We start from the raw sequence: 24,174 nt of genomic DNA on the forward strand, positions 1-24,174 counted from the left end.
AGCTACATAATATTAGCCCCACCTCAGGGAAGGGAAATGGGGCTACATACTGAGTTGTGTGGGCACCTACTCAATCAATCATGCCTATATAACGAAACCCTAATAAAACCTCTGGACACCAAAGCTCGGGTGAGCTTCCCTGGTTGGCAACACTCTGTGTGTACTGCATTAATGTGTCAGGAGCATAACACGTCTCTGTGGACAAAAGAAGCCTTGCATTTGGAAATCCTGCCCTGTGCCTCTCTCTGTTTGGCTGATTTTGATTTGCATCCTTTTGCTATGATAAAACTTTAATCATAAGTACAGCATTTTCCTGAGTTCTCTGAGTCATTCTAGTGAATTATCCAACCTAAGGTAGTCTACAGAGATGCCTGAAATTTGTAGCCAGCTGATCAGAATTGAGGGTGGCTCTGGGGACCCCTACATTGCAGCTGTATCTTGGACAGTCTTGCAGAGGACTGTGCCCTTAACCTGGAGTTGGGCCAACTTCAGGTATCCTTTAAGAGTCTGGTTCAAACTGGGCCCTAGTGGGCCCTTTATACATTAAATTCGTCTCCCCCATCTCAAGCTACTTGTCTGTCCAAGGGCAGGTCGCCAGATACGGCTTTCTTTCTTCGAAAGTTCAGGGAATTGGCCAATCTGCTTCTTTCTGGCTGCCACAGCCTTGTCTCTTCTTCCTGGTTTCTTCTCCCCAGAGGCTGGGTAAAAGACAGATTTTCCAATCTTTCCCATCATGACCACAGCAGTTTCTGTTTTTCCTCCCTGACCTGCCTCTCTGCCTCCAACAAGCACATTATCTCCTTTTCATTTTTTAAGAGTTTTTACTACTGGTCACTAAAAGGAAATGAATGCATGCATCCTTTGACTTATAAATTCTACTTCTAAAAATGTGTCCTGTGGGTATACTTCTACATGTGCACAAAGACACATACAAAGATATTAAATGCGGTATTATTGATCATACCAGAAACAACCTAAATTATCTACGAATAGAAGGCTAGTCAGTAAAGGACAGAACACTCATACAATAGAATAATAATCAGCCATTAAAAAGACAAGACAAAGTCAGTTCTTTCTCTATGTGTTATATAACAATCTCCAGGACAAATTTTAAATGAAAGAAGCAAGGTGAGAACAGTTTATGTGGTATGTTAGAATTTATTGAAGAAAGCACAAATTCTTGCATATGCATAGACTATCTGGAAGAATACATAAAACTCTAGGCCGGCCAGGTGGCACAGTTGATAAGTTTGCGCGCTCCAATTTGGTGGCCTGGTGTTCACAGGTTCAGATCCCTGGGGAAGACCTAGCACCACTCATCAAGCCACACTGTGGCAGCATCCCACATAAAACAGAGTAAGATTGGCACAGATGTTAGCTCAGTGACAATCTTCCTCATCAAAAAAAAAACAAACAACAAAAACCAAACAAACTCGAACAACAGTGGTTACTTCTGGGAAAGGGAACAGGAAATTAAGGGACGAGGAGGGGAGGGTATTTTTCAAGGCCTACACTTTTGTACTTTTGAAAGATATAACCAAATGCATGTTTTGCCTATTGGATTAGTTTTCTCAAGTCAATTTTTAAAAAGCAGTGGGTAAGGCTGTTCTTTGTGCGCTCCGTCCTTAATAAATGTACCCTTGTGATTCTCTTTAGATGCTATCATGAAAGGGAAAATTCTTTCCTCACACCATGAGGCATTTCCCCCCGCCCACGGTGACTTCCTTTTCACTTAATATATACATCCTGTAAATACACAGTTAGAATATCCAAAACAGGTATGAATGGATTAACCTACACCTTCAGACTCTACTGAAATAAATTTATATCACAGACAAACCCCAGATTGACATATCCAAGTTCAAACTCCACCACACATAATACAGGAAAAATTTACTGAGGTCATCTCTGACTCAGCTTCAACACAAATCCTTTAGGCACACTCAATCTTCAAATACAGGCAAGTAACTTTTCAGTACACCGTTTTCATTGAGGGATTAAATGTACTCCTCCTCCTACCATCCCACCTCCACTCTTCCAAACTCCCAAAAGCCTATTCCACGATCACTGCTGAAGACAAGATTCTTCTTACTTCCTCTTCTTCTAGTAATGGAAGACCCCAAGATGGTCAATCTAATCAATGCCTCCCTATAAAGCATTCAAACCTGCACCCAACCTCTGCTCTTCTGGGATGGACCCACACACAGATACATATAGGATTCCTGGGACTAACAAAATTCCTGAATACTGTACCTATGGTTCAAAGATAAAACGAGATGGCGATAAGTTTGTAAGAGAGATTAATGTACTGTGTACCTGTAGCACCAGCTGCCCTATTAATTAGCTGGCCAGGTATAAGAGAATATCTGAAGTTGTAAAATTCAGAACAGGAAGGATTCCCAGTACATAATCATGAGTAACATCCTAGAAAGTAGCTGATTTACAATAAATATGATATTGCCACTGGACAAGTATGGAAATACGCAACGAATAGGAATACTCAAGCAATTTAAAGAAGGAAGAGAAAAATAACATCTTTAAAACTGTCCTCTTCACTCTGAACAAACATTTGCTCAACAAACAGTTGCTGAACACCTAACACGTAGGAGGCACTGTGATACGTGCCAAACATCTGCAACTGGGAAAGAGCTTCGAGACCCGTCTAACCGGGGACAACGAGGGAGAAAAGGTTCAGGCCAAGTCCACAATCCTGAGTCACCAAAACCTTTTTCTCCAGCACAAATATGATTTTCAGTTAATATTCTTTTTTTTTTAGATTTTTTTTTTTGTCCTTTTTCTCCCCAAAGCCCCCCGGTACATAGTTGTGCATTCTTCGTTGTGGGTTCCTCTAGTTGTGGCATGTGGGACGCTGCCTCAGCGTGGTCTGACGAGCAGTGCCATGTCCGCGCCCAGGATTCGAACCGACGAAACACTGGGCCGCCTGCAGCGGAGCGCGCGAACTTAACCACTCGGCCACGGGGCCAGGCCCTTCAGTTAATATTCTTTGCATGTACTTCATGATGCAGAAGACAGGACTGTAACGCAACCTGAGTCTCTGCTTAGGAATCAGAGTGCTGTGTGTGGTAGTTCCCAAATTTCTGAGTCTCGGGGACCAGTAGAATAACCAAAAAAGGGGCTACTAATTATTTTTTTCTAAGAACATTAAAAAACAAAACAAAACTACTTAATTCATTGTCTTTGTTTCATATAGTAATATTTTAACAACAAAGTAGAGCTCTCAGAATTTAGGAACAAATTTAGTTGCAAAAAAAAGTCAGTATGTTCTACCTATTTTTTCCCTCATTTTACTGACTATGAGTGAAAAATTCATAAGAGACCAATACTTGAGAATCAAAGAAAGGTAAAATGAAAAAACATGGACTTCAGAGTCAGAGCGCCCTGGTTTCAATTTTTATGACTGCAGGTAAGTCACTTAATCACTCTGAGCCTCAGCTTCCTGAGATATTAACTCGGGGGTTTACAGAAGGATTAAACATGATATATATCAAGAGCTTAGCATTAAATCAGGCACCTAGAAGGTGCTCAACAACCATAAGCTATTTTCACTGTTAAAATAAATTTTGGGGGGCCAGCCCCATGGTCGAGTGGTTAAGTTCACACACTCCACTTCAGCAGCCCAGGGTTTCACAGGTTTGGATCATGGGCACAGACATGGCACCACTCATCAGGCCATGCTGAGGTGGCGCCCCACACAGCACAACCCAGAGGCACTCACAACTAGAATATACAACTATGTACTGGGGCTTTGGGGAGAAGAAGGGAAAAAAAAGACAACTGGCAACAGATGTTAGCTCAGGTGCCAATCTTTAAAAAAATAAAAACAAAAATAAAAAAATTTTGGGACTTCCACTCTGGTTATGACAGAATAAGTGGTACTGAACTAGCCCTCCCACTTTACACAATCATAAAACTAGATGAATACATGAGGCAACGATTTCCAGGCAATGAACAGGGCACTAGATTGCAATAACTAAGAGTAGGGAAATTCACGAGGTGAGCCCCATGATGGCCCTGCCTCTCACGGAGGGGGTAAATACCCACCTATGCACTGCAAGGTAGAGTCTAAGCAGAACAGGAAGGTCCTGCTGAGCTGATAATAGACCAGAGTTTGGGGCGGGTAAAATAGGTAGAGGCCACAGGTCAGGGAACCAAAGAGGTGGAATTATGCAGGATGGGAAGGGACAGAAGTCTATGAGGGGGTTGCCAGTGAATGAGTTCTTGGCTGAGGGTTGGGCTGCACAAGCACAGGGCAACACTCTCCAAGTTTACTGGAGGGTGGCTGCTACGAAACTGAGAGTGCCACAGAGATACCTTAAGTCTAGCAAGCAGTGATAGAGGACTATGGAGTTCCAGTAAGGCAGATATGCAACTGAGATCAGAAAGGCCAGGACTTGGATTAAAGACCATGAATCTAAAAGCAAGACTTTTAGATCTGCCCCAACAAGGGCTGAAGGGAAGGCCACCATGGCCCAGCACGGGGAGTGGAACTCAAATAGGGTAAGGAGGGCAACTATGCAGAGCCGGGTGTTAGTGGCAGCAGCAGCAAAAGAATGGTTGCACACAAGGGAATGATCAAATAGGTAAATATTTTTCAGATGAGAATCAGGTTCATCAGAGAAAGCAGTTACAAATATACAAAGGGAAAAAATGAGAAAGAATCCTGTAATGTTGGATTGGAACTGGAGAGATCACTGTAAATGCAGAGTTTTTAATATCTCTTTCAAGAGGTATCGAAAGATAGATATAGAATACAGATCCACTGAGAGGGCCTGGGATTAGTGACATATGTAAGTACTAATAGCAACAAGCACACCTACTACCTTAATTCTAAATACTAATCTTTACTAAAAAGGGGGGGCCAGCCCAGTGGCACAGCAGTTAAGTTCACACATTCTGCTTCAGTGGCCCAGGGTTTGCTGGTTCAGATCCTGGGTGTGGACCTATGCACTGCTTGTCAAGCCATGCTGTTGTAGGCGTCCCACATACAAAGTAGAGGAAGATGGGCATGGATGTTAGCTCAGGGCCAGTCTTCCTCAGCAAAAAAAAAGCCCAAAAAAACAAAACAAAACACCAACACTTTGGGGTCCGGCCCGGTGGCACAGCGGTTAAGTTTGCACGTTCTGCTTCTCGGCGGCCTGGGGTTCACTGGTTCGGATCCCAGGTGCAGACATGGCACCGCTTGGCAAAAGCCATGCTGTGGTATTGATGAATACTTAGGTTATTTCCACTTTTTGGTGATTATAAATAATGTTGCTATGAACATTGGTGTATAAGTTTCTGTGTGTACTTTTTTTCATTATTTTATTATGGTGAAATACACAGAACATAAAACTCACCATCTTAACCATTTTTAAGTATTAAAAAAAAAAAAAAAAAGCCATGCTGTGGTGGGTGTCCCACGTATAAAGTAGAGGAAGATGGGCATGGATGTTAGCTCAGGACCAGTCTTCCTCAGCAAAAAGAGGAGGATTGGCAGTGGTTAGCTCAGGGCTAATCTTCCTCAAAAAAAAATGGAAACCAGGCTCCTTGGGTAAATGGTTGATTTCAGGGCCAGGCAGCGAAAAGTCCAAGATGTGCCCAAAACATCTTGTGCCCGAATGAAAAAGGAAGCACTGAAAGACTGATGGGGACGTGAAAAAGAACAAAGAAGACAACTTGAAAGGCCACCACTGGTCAAATCTAGAACAATCTGAGCACACAAACAATGGGACTCCACGAATACACACTGATATGAACAAAGTGAACATCGAGAAACAAGATATTTGCCGGTCTCAAAGTACCTCCCAACAAAATTCTGACTACAGAGGTGAAAAGAAACAACTTTACAGTGGAGAAGTCTTGCAGACATCCCCTTAAACAAGGGATCAAAGTTAACATCACTAGTTATTGAACAAATCAAAATCATATGCTACTTGATAGGGAACAATGAGAATATGTGATTTTTGTGGATATTTCTGTGAAAGATGCAATCTGACTCTAATCGTGAAGTGTATCAGACAAACCCAAATTGATAGCCCAAACCCAAATAATTGGCCTGTAATCTTCAAGTGGGAAGATCTTGAAAGTCAAAGAAAAACTGAGGAAACATTCCAGGTGGACGATTAAAAAACATGACATACAAAAGCATGCTTTGGAACAGGATCCTTTTTACAAAGAACACTACTGGAACAAGTGGATCTTGGTTTCCTCATCTGTAAGTCTTGAGGTTAAACTAGATCTATTGCTCCAAACATCAATAAAGGACTCAAAGAAGTTTTTGTAAAGACAAACAAAAAACTACATCTAATAGTCTTTGATAAAAAGATCTCTCTCGGTATTCTAACCATGCTGACAAAGAAAGACTACCACGGACACCCAGAGGCCTTAACCAAATTAAGAGTATATTAAATTTCAGTCTTACGGGAAAAAGCCTTAAAGAAAAAAAATGTTCCACAACGCCTCTAACAAGAGTACATCCACACACTGAAATATTATCTAGCTATATCAGCCGATATGGACAGATGTCAAGACTTTGTTAAACAGAGAAAGGAAAACTTAGCGCAGTATATATAACGTATTCCCTTTTGTATGTATGTTTAAGATAGCCATATATATGGGCCTGCACATGGACAAAAAATTTCTGGAAGGATACAGAAGAAAATGTTAATAATGATTAGTTCTGAGAAATACGAATAGATAGTCACAAGGAGACAAGGCATTTTCCTCACTATCTTCCATTCTTGTATATTCAATTTTCAACAAGATTTTTTTTTAAAAAAAAAGTAAAGCTATGCTGGTAGCAATAGTATATACAGCTCCCAGGCCATGATTTCTAACTACTACTGCCAACTAAAAACAAACTCAGTACAGAAATAGCTGATTCTACACATGGGTCAGAGTTAAGTACAAAGTGAGCTGTGGACATCTTGTGCCAGAAAGCAAAGAAACACTCAAAAACTACTGAAGTCATGGGAAAAAGACAACGAAGCTAGCATGATGGGGCTCTCAGCGGTCAAATGTGGGATAATCTGAAGATTAAAAAGAATCGCTGTAACTAAAAAACTATCAAGAAAAGCAAGGAAGTGATTAATGTAAGAGTCAAGGTAGCAGTTAATTATGGGGGAAAAAGAAAGCACACAGTCAGTTTCTGGAATGCTGATGATGTCCTATTTCTTGACCTGGAAAATAATAACATGAATGTTTGTTTTATAATTATTTTAAACCATATATATTTGTTGTATAGCCTTTTTAATATATATATTTCATAATTTAAAACAAAAATCTAACATTTCAAGAAAAAAATGTCAAGTAAAAAGAAGAGCCTTTTAGAAAGAAAATTACAATATTTTACCTGCAAGAGTATGTAGGCTCTCCTACTTTAAAAACACGACCACAAAGATGAGAAGGTTTGTTTGCTTGTTGAAGTTTTGGAAACCCAAACTCAGAATCTTCACCACAAAGGTACCATTCCATCGGCGCCAACAAAACATGCTGTGCCACCATGTCTTCCTTCTGTGGACAAGGGTTGGGACTCCTGCAGTAGATTTTGGGTACATAGTGGGCTAAGTGCTGGTACACTTCTCTAGTGAGGTCAGTTGCTTGCAGCCATTTCTTTAAAAAAAGAAAAAAGAGAAAATAGTTTTAAACAATGTCAATAAATCGCTAACTTGAATAAACCTACTCTATTTTCTTTTAGGTACAAAAATAATGATAAAAGAGTCTTATATTTTGTTGATGACATTCATCACCGTACGTCTTCTCTGCGAAAAAGGGTAAAAGTCATTTAGAACTTTATTGAAATGCCAAATATTTCAGAATTCTACTTTAAAGTGAAAGCAAAATTAAAGTGAAATGAGCCTCTCTCCTCAAAATGATTCTTGAAGCAAACTTCCGTAGGCAGCACATGAAAAAGACCACAACAGATCACCACGTAAGACACCAGCCACTAAGCCCATCTGACGTCCTTTCTAACGCTTTGCTCACACGATATTCTGATTGTGACTTGGCTTCTCTTGTCAGCGTGCAGATAGGAAGAGCATGAACAGCCAATACACTAGTTGTATTTCTCACTGATAAGCAGATGAGATGATACACCAGTCTCTGACGAATGTCAGTCCACAAGAGACTTTGTTCCGTCAATCACGCCTTCTTTCCCTGATCAACTTCCCTATAAAAGCTCTTTCCCCTTTGCCTTCTCTGCTAAAAACGACAAAGAAAAAGCCACTTTTCTCTGTCCCCAAACTTTTATGTCCAACTACCTGTGATAATTATACTTGGACAGCTAATAGATACTGTGATATTGTGATTTATAATAAGTAGTATATTTTTGGTCTTCTTCCCATTCCTCGCACAGAGCTCCTAAAACTTTGGAAATTTCCAAAGTGATAAGGGAGATAAAGGTAAAAGGAGTGTCTTTAGTTACTCATAACAAGCCCCTTTCAACCACACCTGAGTTGAAGTTAATGAGGCGACTTTTGGAAAGCCCCTAAGGAGGGGGAGCTGGCTGCCAGGGGAATCAACCTCCTGATTAGAGGCTGGAACTTATAGCCTCCACCTCCAATCCTGGAGTAGGAGAGAGGGGCTGGAGGTTGAGTAACCACTAATGTCCAATGATTTAATCAATCATGCTTGTGTAAGGAAGCCTCCATAAAAATCCCTATATATCAGGGTTCAGAGAGCTTCTGGATTGTGAGCACGCAGAGGTGCTGAAGCGCCCAGAGAGGGCATGGAAGCTCAGCATCCCTTCCCACACAGCATCCCCTCCCATACACCTTGCTCTGCGCATCTCTTCCATCCGGCTGTTCCTAAGTTGTATCACTTGATAATAAACCCGTAATCTAGTAAACAAACTGTTTCCCTTAGTTCTGTGAGCCATTCTCGCAAATTATCAAGCCAGAAGAGGGGGTCATGGAATCCCCAATTTGTAGCTAAGTGAGACACAAGTTGTGGGTAACCTGAGGACTCACTGCTTGTAAGTGACATCTGGAGTCCGAGGGGCAGACAGGCAGTCTTGTGGGACTGAGCCCTTAATCTGTGGGATCTGATGCTAACTCCAGGTGTGCAGTATCAGAATCGATTGAACTGTAGGACACCCAGTTGGTGTCTGCAAAGAATTAGAGAATTGCCTGGCGTGGGGAACACCCCCTCCCACATACAGAGGCCAGAAATATCGGTGAGAGTGTAGAGAACAAAAGAAATCAGTTTCTCCTTTCAGACACCAACTCAACATGTCCAAAACTGATCTCATGCTCCTCTCCCCACAAAACCCTATGTCCCCTATTTCCCTATTTTAGATACCAGCATGTACCCAAGTATCCAAACTGGAAAAACCTGAAAACCTTCCTTCCTCCTCACCCCAACATCCAATTAATCAACATGTCTTGTCTATTAGGCTTCCTAAATATCTGTTGAATACATCCATTTCTTTCCATCTCCACCGGCACTACCTCCACTATGCTAGTCCAAAGTCCCCACTCCCAGCTTTCAACCAAGATTAGTGCAACAATGTCCTAACCGGTGATCGCCACTAATCTCGTCCCTCTCCAGTCCATTTTCCAACCTCACTTAACAGAGCGATTCTTGCAAAATGCCAGTGTGACCCTGCCATTCAGGTTCCCCTTGTATTCAGGACCAAGTCAAGTCCCCGGACATAGTCTACAAGGTCCTTTGCCTTGCACCACTCTCCAGCCTCCTCCTCCTGACCTGTATAGCTCCTCCCTCTCTGCTTTACAAGACTATTTTCTGCTCGTTCCTCAGATCTGTTTCTGTTTTGCTTTCTCCAAGATGCCTTCTTAGCCTGTTCCTCACCCTCATCTCCCGTTCCCATATTCCCCAGGTCTAAAACAGAACCTGACCCCAGCGGGCATTTAGTAAAATCTGTTACCTGGATAACTATAAACATTTTTATACTACTTACTGTCACATAACATTGACACTGCAGAAAGATGCTCCATATGGCATTAATGAAAGCAGAGATAAAGTAGATGCAGGCCTGTAGTCTCTAAAAATCAAACCAAACAAGGCCTAGATAAGGCATCCTTCAAACTGCCTCCTTTTTTCCCCTTTTCGTTTAAGTCTTAACTCTTTTCCTTGTATTCTGTCATTTATCCTTGCCTCCCCTGCTAATTCTGACTATATGTTTTATTTGTCCTCCATACTGCTTTGTATAATTATAACTCATTTTGGCTTTAAATCAAGTAAAAATTTCAAATCAGAAAACATGAAATGACTCACGCTACAAAAATGCAGTTAACTGACCTGCTAACTCATAGGTCCAACATTTCCCTATGGATTGCAATCTAAGTTTCAAATTATATCCTCGTTAAAAAAGAGTTTATGGGGGCCAGCCCAGTGGTGTAGTGGTTAAGTTCACGTGCTCTGCTCCAGCAGCCTGGATTCGTGAGTTTGGATCCTGGGTATGGACCTACACACCACTCATCAAGCCATGTTGTGGTGGTGTCCCACATACAAAATACAGGAAGACTGGCAGAGATGTTAGCTCAGGGACAATCTTCCTCACCGAAAAAAAAGAGTTCATCTTCAAGTGATGTCTAACACCATAAGACAACAGTATAAAGTCTTCATTTTAACTATTAGATGTACAACCTTCAGCCTACTTCCTTCCTTCTAAGAGTAACATATAGAGATTTTAAATATTCATGAGGTAGTATATATTAACTTTCTAGTCAATTTCACATTTTCAGAAAACTTTTGCTAAAAATGTAAAAACCTTGTTCATAACTTAAGGGACTAGATGGAAGCTTACAATCAAAACCAGTAAAAAAGTCTTCACCCCTAAAGGGAAACCATCTTTTCCAAATGTTACTAACTTTCTTTGTTTGCTTCATGCGAAAAGGAAAGAGACTAGATTACTCTTAAAACAACTTCTTGGCAGACAATCCCACAGGTTTAAGGATTCTCTCCCTTCAGAGAAGTGTCTCTAAATCAAAATTACACATACACACACACACACAGAGTTCAGTAACTATAAAAAGGATAGGTAAGGAAAAAAGTAGTCATTAGTAAAAGGCAGCGAGTCATCAACCAACAAGTAAACTAGAATTTAATTCTTTGAGCTAAAAACTACTTTTTTGGCCAAGGGTAAATGTTCATTTTCACCCATTGTCAGCAACTCTATTTCAAAATATGAATGAACGTAATCAAATTATCCTAAGCAATTTACTGTTTTGGCTGAAAAATTAAGCATTAAGATTCAACGCCTCCAGGATCCTAGAAAGTTATGCTTCAGGCAATTTTAATTTACAACACATTTGAAGGTTTTATTTTAAAAGCAGTTTTTGTTTTTCTTATATTTTATGTTCCCATTTCTCCTCAAAGATCACTTTTGCAGAATTTTAATCCAGGGAGAATATAAAATAATGCTTTCTAAAAGAAATTATGTTGTCTTGTGGCTCCAACAACACTGACAGGTCAAATCTGTTCACAGATTTCTTTAAAAATTCAAAAACTATTAACAACTTCTGGTTAAGAAAAAAAAATGAGCCACCTTATATAAACTATATTATTAGTAAAACAATCATTTCATTCTAAATAGCATTTATCATATAGAATTATAAATTATTAACGAGACATAAAAGCCTGGTTCAAGAAAGGCAGGCATATGCTCCAACTTCAAGACCACCCAAGAGATTTGGGATCTATTACACGCATTTTAACTTCATTAAATTCAAACACTTAATATACAAAGTACCTTTGCATGAGAATTCTATACCAGAGATAAGAATTAGTGACTGGCAACGGTACAGACAAAAAAAAAAAGTAGTGAAGGCAAAAGGAGCTGCCTTTCAGAATAATGGCTCATCTCTTTCTCAAAAGAACAAATCTACAGATTTTCATATCAGTTCTCATTAACATACCCTAACTGTAACTGTTTCTTCAATATGAAAAATTGAGATTTCTAATTTGGGTGCATGTTCATGTGTCCTTATTTTAGACACCTGTGGCTGTCACACCAATGTACACAACAGAGTACTAAGTACTATTTTATTAGAAGTCCTCCACAAGGGAAGTAAAGAAACTGTCAACTCACTTCACTAAAGTAAACATGTTATGACAATGCTTCCAGGAGCTTTCCTTTTTTGAATGCTAAACTTCAGCCTTACAATAGAGAGCTAGTAGAATAAACACAAAAATGAAAGAATCCCTGGGGGTGGGCCTTTTATTACACTAATTATTATTCCATACCTGATTAAAACTGTAACCTTTAACCACATTTGATTTTGCTTTTGAACAAAGATAACCAACACGTAAGTTAACAACAACAATTGCTAGTGCTGAAAGGGAGTTTTGGGGACTACATTAAGAAAAATTTTAAACAAACCATATTAAGAGTTCTAGAGATGAAGTGAAAGCAGTCACAAATTAAAATAATATAGAACTCAATAATAAAAGACAAAAAAATCAAATTTAAAAATAGGCAAAGGACCAGCCCTGTGGCCGAGTAGTTAGGTTTGCATGCTCCGCTTCAGTGGCCTGGGGTTCACTGGATCCTGGGTGCGGACCTAGCACCATTCATCAAGCCACGCTGTGGCGGCGTCCCACATAGAAGAACAAGAATGACCTAAAACTAGGATATGCAACTAGGTACTGGGGCTTCGGGGAGGGAAAAAAAAAAGGAGGAAGACTGGCAAAAGATGTTAGCTCAGGGCCAATCTTCCTCACCAAAAAGCAAAAGACTAAATAAAAGAAATAAAAAGAAAAATAGGCAAAAGATCTGAATTGATCCTTCCCAAGAAGATATACAAATACCCAATACGCTCATGAAACGATGTTCAACACAAAGAGTCGCGAGGGAAATACAAACCAAAACTACAAAGAGATGCCACTTCACACCCAAGAATGGCTATAATCAAAAAGACAAGCACCACATGACGTCACTCGTGTGTGGAAGATAAACAAACACAGGGACAAAGACAAGAGATTAGTGGTTACCAGTAGGGAAGGGAGTTGGGGGGTGGGCTTAGGGGTAAAGGGTCACAGATATGGTGACTGACAAATAATAATGTACAACTGAAACCTCACAATGTTATAAACTACTATGGCCTCAATTAAAAAAGAGAGACAGACAATAACAAGTGTTGACAAAGATGTAGAGAAATCCACTAGAATCCTCACATACTGTGGTGGGAATGTAAAATGATGGAGCCACTTTGGAAAACAGTTCAGTGATTTCTCAAAATGTTAACCACAGAATTACCATATGACCCAGAAATTGCACTCCTGGGTTTACATCATAAGTGCCTAAGAGAATGAAAACACATGTCCTCACAAAAAATTGTACACAAAATGTGCATAGCAGTATGATTCGTAATATCCAGAAGGTAGAAATAGCCCAAATGCCCAACAACTGACGAATGGAGAAATAAAATATGGTATATATCCACACAATGGAATATCATTTGGCAATAAAAAGGAATGAAGCATTGATACACACTACCACACGGAAGAACCTTGAAAACATCATGCTGAGTGAAAGAAGCCAGTCACAAAAGACCAAACACTGTATAATTCCATTTATATGAAATTTCCAGAACAGGCAAATCTATGGAGACAGAAAATAGTAGCTGCCTAGAGTTTGGGAGGCTGGGGGAAAATGGGGAGTGACTGTTAACGGGTATAGGATTTCTTTTTCGGGGTGATGAAAACATTCTAAAATTGACTGTGACGATGGTTGAACAACTCTGTGAAATACTAAAAGCTACTGAATTGAATTGTATGATATGTGAATTACATGTAAATAAACTGTCAAAGATTTTAAAGCAAAAATAACCATCATAGACATAAAACTCTACATAAATCTTCTATAAAGAATATGTATTTCTTTTATACTTGGGTAAAAATATGTCCTTCTTAAACCATAATCATCCATTGGAACATATTATAATCAAATCCGTGGAGCATGAAATGTAGATAGACTGGAGAAGTGTGGGGAAAGTCATGCTTGTGGAATCAAATCTACCGAGAAAACTGAGATGAGAGGGCCAATTTAATACCCTAAACTTACAATTATTGAAGAGAGCACCTAAATGCTTTTATTTGTGACGCATACTAGTTACAATAGAGGTGATCACAAAAAGTCCTTCCTCATAACAGAAACAAGAAAAGCAATGTTTAAATAAAGTGTGGGAAAGATGACGCTAGTGCTTCTTAAGAACTTTTAAACGGATGTGATCCCTTGGGGAATGGCCTGGTGGCGCAGCGGTTAAGTTCCAACGTTCCCCTTCAGGGGCCCCAGAGGTCACCGGTTTGGATCCCGGGTGCAGAGATGGCACCGGTTGGCAAGCCATGCTGTAGTAGGCGTCCCACATATAAAGTGGAAGATGGGCACAGATGTGAGCTCAGGGCCAGCCTCCCTCAGCAAAAGAAGAAGACTGAAGGCAGATGTTAGCTCAGGGCTAATCGTCCTCAAAAATAAATAAATAAATAAATAAATAAATAAATTAATTAATTAATAATCGTCCTCAAAAATAAATAAATAAATAAATAAATAAATTAATTAATTAATTAATAAATGGATGTGATCCCAACAAATTACCAGTAACAGAAGCACAGATGTGAGCTCAGGGCCAGCCTCCCTCAGCAAAAAAACAAGACTGAAGGCAGATGTTAGCTCAGGGCTAATCGTCCTCAAAAATAAATAAATTAATTAAATAAATAAATAGATAAATAAATGGATGTGATCCCAACAAATTACCAGTAACAGAAGTCTAAAGGCCAAAATAACTTCCTTTACTTGTTTACTCTAAAATTTACTTTTTATTTTATTTTATTTTGTGAGGAAGATTTGCCCTGAGCTAACATCTGCGGCCAATCTTCCTCTTTTTTGCTGAGAAGACTGGCCCTGAGCTAACATCCGTGCCCACCTTCCTCCACTTTATATGTGGGACGCCTACCACAGCATCGCTTGCCAATCGGTGTGTAGGTCCGCGCGCGGGATCCAAACTGGCAAACCCTGGGCCACCCAAGCAGAACGTGTGAACTTAACAGCTGCGCCATCAGGCTGGCCCCTAAAATTTACTTTTAACTTGAGAAAAGTTTATGAATTCAGTTTAATCTGCGGTAAAGGGTTGTGCTGGAGCCTAAGTGGAAAGAATAGTTTTAAGTGTTAGCCTGTTTTAACTAAAACAGACAATAAACCCCTCACAAAGCCAGGCCAGGTTAAACAGCCAGGAGAATCTTATATTTGAATATTAGCTGGCATCCTCTTTAAGGAATTTTGTTGGCCTTCAGACTAAATTTTTTTTTCATCTTATTGTTCAGAAAGCCATTTAAAAGTAAACAGAGCAAAACTCAAATGTAGCTCAGATTGTTATCTTCACAAATTCAAATGAAATCCAAATTAATAAATTCTTTTTGCATTTCCCTTAATTTCCCCTAATGGGTCCGCTTGAGAATTTCACTGCACAACAACTAGGAGTGCTGGTCTCTAGCACTCTTTTATAACTGGTTTCCTAAGGAACCTCAACAAGTTGGAGACATTCTAATCACTTGATAGCTTGCACTTTTAGAACTGGGAAAACAGTAGATAGCCTGTATCACTGGGCCAACAGACACAACATTCGGTGGGAGTGGGGGGAAAGAAACCCCAATTACTTTGAGGTAAATAACAGATATCAATACGGATATGGCATAGCTGTCATTACCACCATTTTACCATTTCCGTGTAACTGCTTTCATTTTCTTTTTTACATCTCTTTGATAAATGAAAGGCAGATGGGCGCTGAAAATCCTTGGGCTGTGGCAATATCAAGCAGAAAGTAAATTAAAACAGCCTGAAACTAAACAAGCTGGTTAAAAATAAAATAAGCAAAGACTCAGCATTCAACAATGTGTTTCTTTAGACTTTTCACCCTGACTTGGGTGTCCTCATCAATTCACCCAGAATAACTCCTCACAGACCAAGCGCCCTGCAGTGCCCTGCTAAAATTTTGTTCAGAACATTCAGACTGTTTGTTGACTTGTGTTCAAAGGTCACTCGCTTCCTGTAACTTTTTAAACTGGAGGCCTCAGAGGTAGGGCCCAAGCTGTTTCGGTCCATTCACAATCATTCTGGACAATCTGTTCTAATGGGCGTTCCCCGCCCATCTTGAGGAAAGATGCCATTGAGTTTACTAAACTAATCATTTTACAACTCTGCTACCTATACGAGCATACTATTCATATTACAGTTTCAGTACAATGTTGGGTTTGAAAGGTGTAAATCCGGGGCATAAGTGCTCCCACTATGCTGTGACCAAACCTCACATCATTAGCTTCTATTTGTTGAAAGCTGCTCTCCCAAAGTTATATAACGTTTGCTCTCCACCTGACTACCCCCAGCTCCCAGAAATTTTGTTTTAATCTCCCAGCCTCCACGACTACTTTCTCACACTCAGTAAACATGTCGAGACACTACTTTCCGCATATTCATCACGCCGTGGACGGACCAAATCGGTGCAAAAACGCACTGAAGAGGGGAAGGGGGAAAACAGTATCGTCTGCGTCCTTTGGTGCCAACGGCAATCCCAGAAACAAAGTCGGGAGTCCGTTAAGGTAGCATGTCTCAGCGGAGGAGGCGATGCTCCACTTATCTCATTAAAAGGAGTCAGGAGGATTTAAAAGACCAGGAAGCGTCTTTCCCTCCCCTCTCCCAAGAGCTGGCACAAAGGGCAAAGGCCCTTGTGTCGGGGAGTTAATGAGACTGTAGGGGGAAAGGGATAATGGAAGAGCTGCGGGTTCTCCCCGGCGGAAAGGGAATGCAGGAGGCTGGTGCACAGAGCAGCTCGGAGGGCTATTTGAGCATAAAGAGGGCAGGAGACCGGCAGGCTCGGTGGCCTCCCCGGGCCATTACCCACAAAGCGAGGCCGGCGAGCCCGGGGCGGTCGCTGCTCCAAGTCAGGGCCCGGCCGCTCCGGATTTCCAGGAGTCGGCTCCTCCCCCGGGGCTCGGCCCGGGAAGGCAGGACGTCCCCGCCCGGGTCCCGACACTGACCCCCGCGATCTCCTCGGCCGAACATTCCAGCAAACTCCGGTCGATGGCCTGCATCTCGAGCTCCAGCTCCGACGCCATCTTCTCTCCTCCTCCTCCCCAGCGCTGACGCCGCTAGAGCCGCCCCGAGGGCCGCGGCCTCGCCCCTGCCCGGGCGGCTGAGACCGCCACCCCTGCCCTAGGCAGTCCGTTCGGAGTCGTCCAGGCGGCTGCAGGTGGAGAAGACGGAGAGTAGTGTGAGGGGAGCCCGCCAGGAGGGACGGCGGCCTCCTGCGCTCCCTCCTGGCTCAGCGTCCAAGAGTCAAGTCACTGGCTCGTCCCTGCCCCGGGAAAGGACACAGAGGGCCCGGGGCCCGGCCCTCTCGCTCGCTACTACCGCGTCCCGCACCGGGAAAGGGGCAATAACATCCAGGAGAGGAAGCAGGGTGTTCTGGGAAATGTAGTCGTCCTCGGCGAACCGGGGAAGCAGGTGGAGATCTTATCGGGTGCCCCACGAGGGCATTGTGGGAGTTGTAGTCCAACTCCTGATGAGAGAACGCGCTGAGAAATAAGCGGGCGGAGCTTTTCTTCAGGCCAGAATGTTGGGAAGAGACAAGTGGAAGGAAGCGCCCACCTGGGAAGAGACAGAGGAGCGGGATATTGTGGGAACTGTAGTTTTATTGCCCCAACCACATTTGTTGGTTTTTGTATCCTCAGATTCTAGAACAGTGCTGCGCATGTGGTAGACAGTCAAGTACTTTTCAAAGCTTGGAATATGGTAGGCGCTCGAATACTTATGGAACGAATGAATGAATTACATTCTATTCCTATAGTTCTATGGCCCTGTCATCCATCATCCTCTAGATTAGTGGCCAAGGTGAACATTATTAAGGTTTTAAAGGTTTTAAAATATGTTTAAATGCTGTTAAAGAAAAATTTCTAAGAGATTTAGTTATGACCACTTACCAAAACTTATTACAAATCTTGCTGCAAAGGAAAAAGAGCCTACCAAGCCAACCCAAAGATTTACTATGATAGGGACATTTTATAGAAAGATAATCATTGTTAGATTAGATACAAAAGAGAATTATGTTTGGTTAGAGGTAATTAGGCTCTTGACTGACAGTTGAGTGAGTGAGTTTCTTAGAAAAAGTCTTCAACTCCTTTAGAGTTTATCAGAAAATTGCTTACACATTTTATCAGGCATGCTAATTTATTCCCAAAAGGAGATTGTGAATTACGTGAGGCAAAAAAAAAAAAAAAAAAGTTCCAATCCAATGCAGGTTTGGGACATGTTTTTGTTGTTGTTACTGTTGTTAACAATACAGACAGTCGCCGAATTACAATGGTTCGATTTATGATTTTACAACTTTGCTGATGGTGCGAAAGGGATATGCATTCAGTGCAAACTGAAACCATACTTTGAATTTTTTTGAATTTTGATCTTTTCCAAGGCTAGCCATATGCTTGTCAATACTCCCCCCTGATGCTAGGCCGTGGCAGTGAACTGTAGCTCCCCCCAGACAGCCGTGATCACAAGGGCAAACAACCGATACACTTAGAATCATTCTGCACCTATACAACTATTCTGTTTTTCACTTTCAGTACAGTGTACAGTATTCAATCTATTACATGAGATATTCACCACTTTATTATAAAATAGACCCTGTATTAGATGATTTTGCCCAACTGTTGCTAATGTTAGTATTCTGAGCATGTTTAAGGTAGACCAGGCTAATCTATGATGTTGGATAGGTTAGAGGTATTAAATGCTTTTTCAACTTACGATATTTTCAGTTTACAATGGGTTTATCAGGATGTAAGCCATTGTAAGTTGAGGAAGATCTGCACTATAATATTAACAAAGCATTTTTTTTTTTAAGGAAATACAAATTACCCATAACCTCACAGACCAAATAAGCTTTTTCACTTTCGTGTGTGTGTGTGTGTGTGAGGAAGATTGGCCCTGACTAACATCTATTTCCAATCTTTCTCTTTTTGCTTGAGGAAGATTGTTACCGAGCTAACATCGCAGCCAGTCTTCCTCTATTTTCATATGTGGGAGGTTGCCACAGCGTGGATTGATGAGCAGTGTGTAGGTCCGTGCCCAGTATCCAAACCTGTGAACCCTGGTCTGCTGAAGCAGAGCACACGAACTTAACCACTATGCCACCAGGCCCACCCCAAGCCTTTTCACTTTTAAAAATAAAAATAATATATGTATAAGATTAGAAATTCAAGCTCAATAGGAATATTTTTAAAAGGAAAAGTGAAAACAATCCCTCTTACTCCAAGTCCCTTTCCCCAAAGAAAATCATTTTTAATACTTTATGATTCTATCCAGAAAAAAAATATATGCATAGATATCTGAATGAGATCTCTTGAAATGTTCTTCTATGTGTTACTTTCTTCTTGGCTCCACTTGCTTCCAGTGATGCACTCCCTAGTCAGAGTCAACCTGGAGGAAAACCGGGATTGTTATCACCTGGAAGCAAAGATAATGCCTCTTTAAAGGTCCTAACATAGAATTCAAGCCATTAAAATAGACTGTAAAGAAAATTTCTGCTCTTAACATTATTACTTTCTTCCTTCTATTACTTTTGGGTTGATTTGAATGTTCTTTTTCTAAATTCTTTAGTTGGATGTTTGCTATTAATCTTTCTCTTTTTTTCCGATATATACATCTAAGGCAGTGGTTCTCAAACTGGAGCATGCATCAGAATCACCTGGAGGTCTTCATAAAATACAGATTTCTGGATCCTACCCTCAGAATTTCTGATTCAATAGGTTTTGGATGGAGACTGAAAATTACATTTCTCACAAGTTCCTGGGTCGTTCTACTGGCCTGGGGACTACGTTTAAGAATCACAGATTTAGGGGCTGGCTCCGTGGCCGAGTGGTTAAGTTCGCATGCTCAGGTGCAGCGGCCCAGGGTTCGGATCCTGGGCGCAGACATGGCGCCGCTTGTCAGGCCACGTTGAGGTGGCGTCCCACATCCCACAACTAGAAGGACCTGCAACTAAGATATACAACTATGTACTGGGGGGTTTGGGGAGATAAAGCAGAAAAAAAAAAAAAAAAAAGATTGGCAACAATTGTTAGTTCAGGTGACAGTCTTTAAAAAAAAAAAGAATCAGATTTATCAAGGCAATACATTTCCATTATACACTGCTTTCATCACATTCCACAAATTTTGGTATATAGTGTTTTCATTATCATTCATTTCTAAATATTTTTTAATTTTATTATGATTTCTTCTTTGATTCATGTAGTATGTTGTAAAATTTCCAAATTTGTATGGTGTTGTTATCTTTTGTTATTGATTTCTCATCATATCCTATTGTGGGCAGAGAACATGGTCTGTATGATACAGACTCTTTGGTATTTGGTGACATTTGCTTTGTGGACTAGGGTCTGTGGTCAAGTAACTCTACAAAGCCATTATTTCTTCAAATATTACCTTTCTTGCATTCTGTCTATTTCCTCCTTCTGGAACTTCTTTTTTTTTTTTTTTTTTTTTTTAAGATTGGCACCAGAGCTAACAAGTGTTGCCAAACTTCTTCATTTTTTTTCCTTCTTCCCCCCAACGCCCCCGCAGTACATAGTTGTATATTCTAGTTGTAGGTCCTTGTGGCTGTGCTATGTGGGATGCTGCCTCAGTATGGCCTGAAGAGTGGTGCCATGTCCGTGCCAGGGAGCCAAACCAGAGAAACCTGGGCCACCAAAGCACAGCATATGAACTTAACCACTCGGCCATAGGGCCAGCTCCTCCTTCTGGAACTTCTGTTTGACTTCCTTTTATAGTCTCCATGACTTTTAATCTCTTTTGCATTTTTCCATACTTTTAATTGTCTATACCACATTCTGAATATATCTTCTAGTGTGCAAATTCTCTCTTCAGCTGTGTCTAATCTGATATTAAACTATCTACTCACTTTTTATTTTCAATAACTTCATTTATTTCTAGAAATTATATTTAATTCACTTTCAAAGATTTCTGTTCTTTCATAATGTCTTGCTATTTATTTATGGTTCCAAATCTTTGTTTATATCTTTAATACTTTTAAATACACTTATTTGGTAGTGTTCAACAGGTTATTGTACTTATAAAGATCTTGGGAATCTAATCTTACTTTTTGCATGTGTGATAATCCTCATTTAAATGATTGCTTCCTTTGTGCTTTGTAATTATGAATTTCAAGATCATCTTCACTTAGCATTAACTGCGAGAATCTTGAGAGGCCTGTGTTAAGAGCAAGTACCTTCAAAGTAGTTTTCCATTTGCTTCTGCAAGGCCAGGAGTTCTAGGAGTATCAGGACCAATTTTTATGTCAGTTTCTTGGCTTTGGAGTTCCCTAATAGTATTAATTCCGCTGTGTGCCATTGTCCCTGTTTATACATTCTTAAGAGAGAGGTCTTTTTCCTACTCAGAGTCAGGGTTAAAAGCTTCCTTGTCATTTCCCTCTGCCAGTCAATGAGTTTTTTTTCTAGTCTATCCTTTCACAGATGTTACACTCCTTTGATAGCCCTGGCTCTATGTGGAGATCTCAGTTTCAATTCATGTTTCTTGGACCCAAGGTCTTGTCCTATGTTCTCATGGGCGCATTAAAACCTAAGCTCCAATTTCCAGTTAGACATGGCATGTTGAATACCTCATGACAGTAAAGAGGAAAAAAGGAAAGGTAGACTAGGAGTGGGGATGACAGCACTAAAATTTTTGAAGGTGGAAAGCAAATGGATGAGAAGTAACTGACTTCTCAGTCGAGAATGCTGAAACCTAAGCCAGCAGTGCAGTGACCCAGAATAGATCTTACTCGTATGTAGAACTCTAAGAGACTTAGAAATTTGAAGCACCATGTTACTCTGAAAGCAGGTGAAGGTGATGCTAAAAACAAGAATATTTTTCAAAAGTTTGTATAGCTAGAAATTAGATCACCCCATCTCCCACCTTGGGAGAAGACTGGAGGTTCATCCTCTCAAGAGGCTGCACCTGAGGGTCTTTGGACTGGATGACACCCAGCACAGCTAAGTACAGGGACATTGTACTGAATACTAGGGCATTAATTCAAGTCTATACACTAAACAGGTTCACTCCGGTGCATTCCCCCTGCCCTCAGCTCTAACCACCCCAGTGGCTGGCTTATATCTCCACTCCGTACAGCAGTTTGAGAGAATATTCTCCAGAGAGACTGACCGGCTCAAAAGAAAGAAAATTTGTCAGAGGGGTGGGACCCTATGTTAGACTGCTTGGGCTGCCATAACAGAATACCACAGACTACGTGGCTTAAGTAACAGAAATTTATTTTCTCGCAGTCCTGGAGTCTAGAAGTCCCAGAACAAGGTCCTGCCAGGGTTGGTTTCTGGTGAAGCGTCTCTCCTTGACTTGCAGATGACTAACCTTTCCCTGTGTGCTCCCATGGCCTTTCCTCCGTGTGTGTGTGGAGAGCAAGAGGTCTCTGGTGTCTCTTCCTCTCCTTATAGAGACACTAGTCCTATTGGCTTAGGGCCCCACTCTTATGACTTCGTTTAACCTTAATTACCACCTTAAGTACCATATCTCCAAATTTAGTCACATTGGGTGTTAGAGCTTCAACTTATAAATGCAGGAGAGGGGGACACAATTTAGTCCTTAAGAGACCCCAACAAAATGGTACAGTTGGGTCACCTCACCCACGTACAAAGAACTTCCAATGATCTTTCTAGTGACCCATTCTTAAATATGAGCAGATTAGCAATTGTGCACAGATATCTGAGCAAAGTTATAAAAGAGAGACTAAAAAATATGAAAAAGGAGGAAACAGAAACAAGCCAGAGAGTTGAAAGGAAGCTTTAAAAACATTATTGGAATTCTTGGGAATAAGAGAAGATTTTACATCCGTGAAAGAAGAACAGGAGGCCAGGGAAAAGAAACATTCATGAACAACAACAAAGAATGCTCTTAGAAATTTAAAACATAAAAACTTTGGGGGCCAGCCCCGGTGGCCCAGTGGTTTAGTTCAGCATGCTCTACTTTGGTGGCCTGGGTTCAATTCCTGGGCATAGAACTATACCGGTCTGTTAGTGGTCATGCTGTGCTGGTGGCTCACATACTAAAGAGAGGAAGATTGGCATAGATGTTAGCTCAAGGTGAATCTTCCTCAGCAAAAAAAACAAAACAAAAACAAATAAACAAAAACTTTGACTAACAGGAGTTCTAGAAAGAGAGAAAAACAACAACAAAAATGAGTGAGTATAAATTATCAAGGAAAACTTTCAAGAAAATTTCCAGGAACTGAAAGACATGAGATTCTAGACTGAGGGAGCCCAAGCAGTACCTAGAACAATTGTTTTAAATATGGCAATGGTTGGGAAATTTTAGTACGTCAGGAACAAAGAGAGAATCCTACAAGCTTCCAGAAAGAAAATTACAAAACCTCCAGAATCAGAATGGCACTGGATGTGTCAATCTTTAACTTATACATTTAAGGTCATATTTATTATATTTTTATCCAACATTGCTGGGTATTTATGTTGGGAGTGGTGGTGGTTTAGGTACTAAAGTTTGTCATATTTCCAGAATAACTAAAATGTGAGTTCACATTTAGGCACATGAAGGCAGGGACCCTGTTTTTGTGCATGTATCCATATTCTAGAACAGTATCGGGAACATATTAGGTGTTCAATAAATATTTACTAACTGGATGAATAAACCAGAAATCCACATTGATGTTTTAACTTAATAATGCTTCATTATTTTTCTTGGTTGTGCAGTATCCCATGATATGAATGCCTCATAATGTATTTCACCTTGTTGACGAACTCATTGGCTCTGTCCATGTTTTGTGGGATTAAAATCGTACTGAATGAAATTCCTTGTTCATATGGATTAGCAAACTCTTTTTAAGTACAGCCAAAGGATAAATTCCTACAAGAGAATTTACTAGGTCAAAAGGAATAATGTAAGTGCTGAAAGGGCCAAAGGAGCAAAATGAAGATCAGAGTGGACAAGACTGTGACACAGGCCCAGCTGGCTGGCCACATATCACTCCCAGGGGCCTAGGGTCTTCCACTGTGGCTTCTCACTTGGCCTAGACATGACCCTAAACTTCAAATCTTCACCTGATCTCCTGTTTCTTCTTCTACAAAAATAACCAACCTCTGTGCCATTCCTTCAGAGCCTAACCTAGTGCATATTCATTAATCCATTCAGCCATCAATTAATTGAGCAAT

At 40.7% G+C, this 24,174-nt stretch overlaps 1 protein-coding gene across 15 annotated transcripts in view; it reads right to left on the reverse strand.

The window, feature by feature from the left end:
- The window catches only part of UBR2 (ubiquitin protein ligase E3 component n-recognin 2), a 124,170-nt gene extending 106,733 nt beyond the window's left edge, over positions 1-17,437 (reverse strand). For 10 of the 15 annotated variants that reach the window (XR_006531951.2, XR_006531950.2, XR_006531952.2 and 7 more), the window contains exons 1-2: positions 16,990-17,437; positions 7,352-7,611 (exon numbers count right to left, since the gene is read on the reverse strand). Coding sequence is in view for 8 of the 15 variants with exons in the window: in XM_070514935.1 (XP_070371036.1) it covers positions 7,352-7,611; positions 16,990-17,067 (338 nt within the window). In the remaining 7 variants the exon portion in view is untranslated. The remainder of the gene's footprint in view (positions 1-7,351; positions 7,612-16,989) is intronic. The other 5 variants (XR_011504972.1, XR_001397454.3, XM_014837377.3 and 2 more) reach the window with 3 other exon arrangements.
- Positions 17,438-24,174: the final 6,737 nt, after the last annotated feature.

Source organism: Equus asinus, chromosome 8, assembly GCF_041296235.1.
Source record: "Equus asinus isolate D_3611 breed Donkey chromosome 8, EquAss-T2T_v2, whole genome shotgun sequence".
Classification (NCBI taxonomy): domain Eukaryota; kingdom Metazoa; phylum Chordata; class Mammalia; order Perissodactyla; family Equidae; genus Equus; species Equus asinus.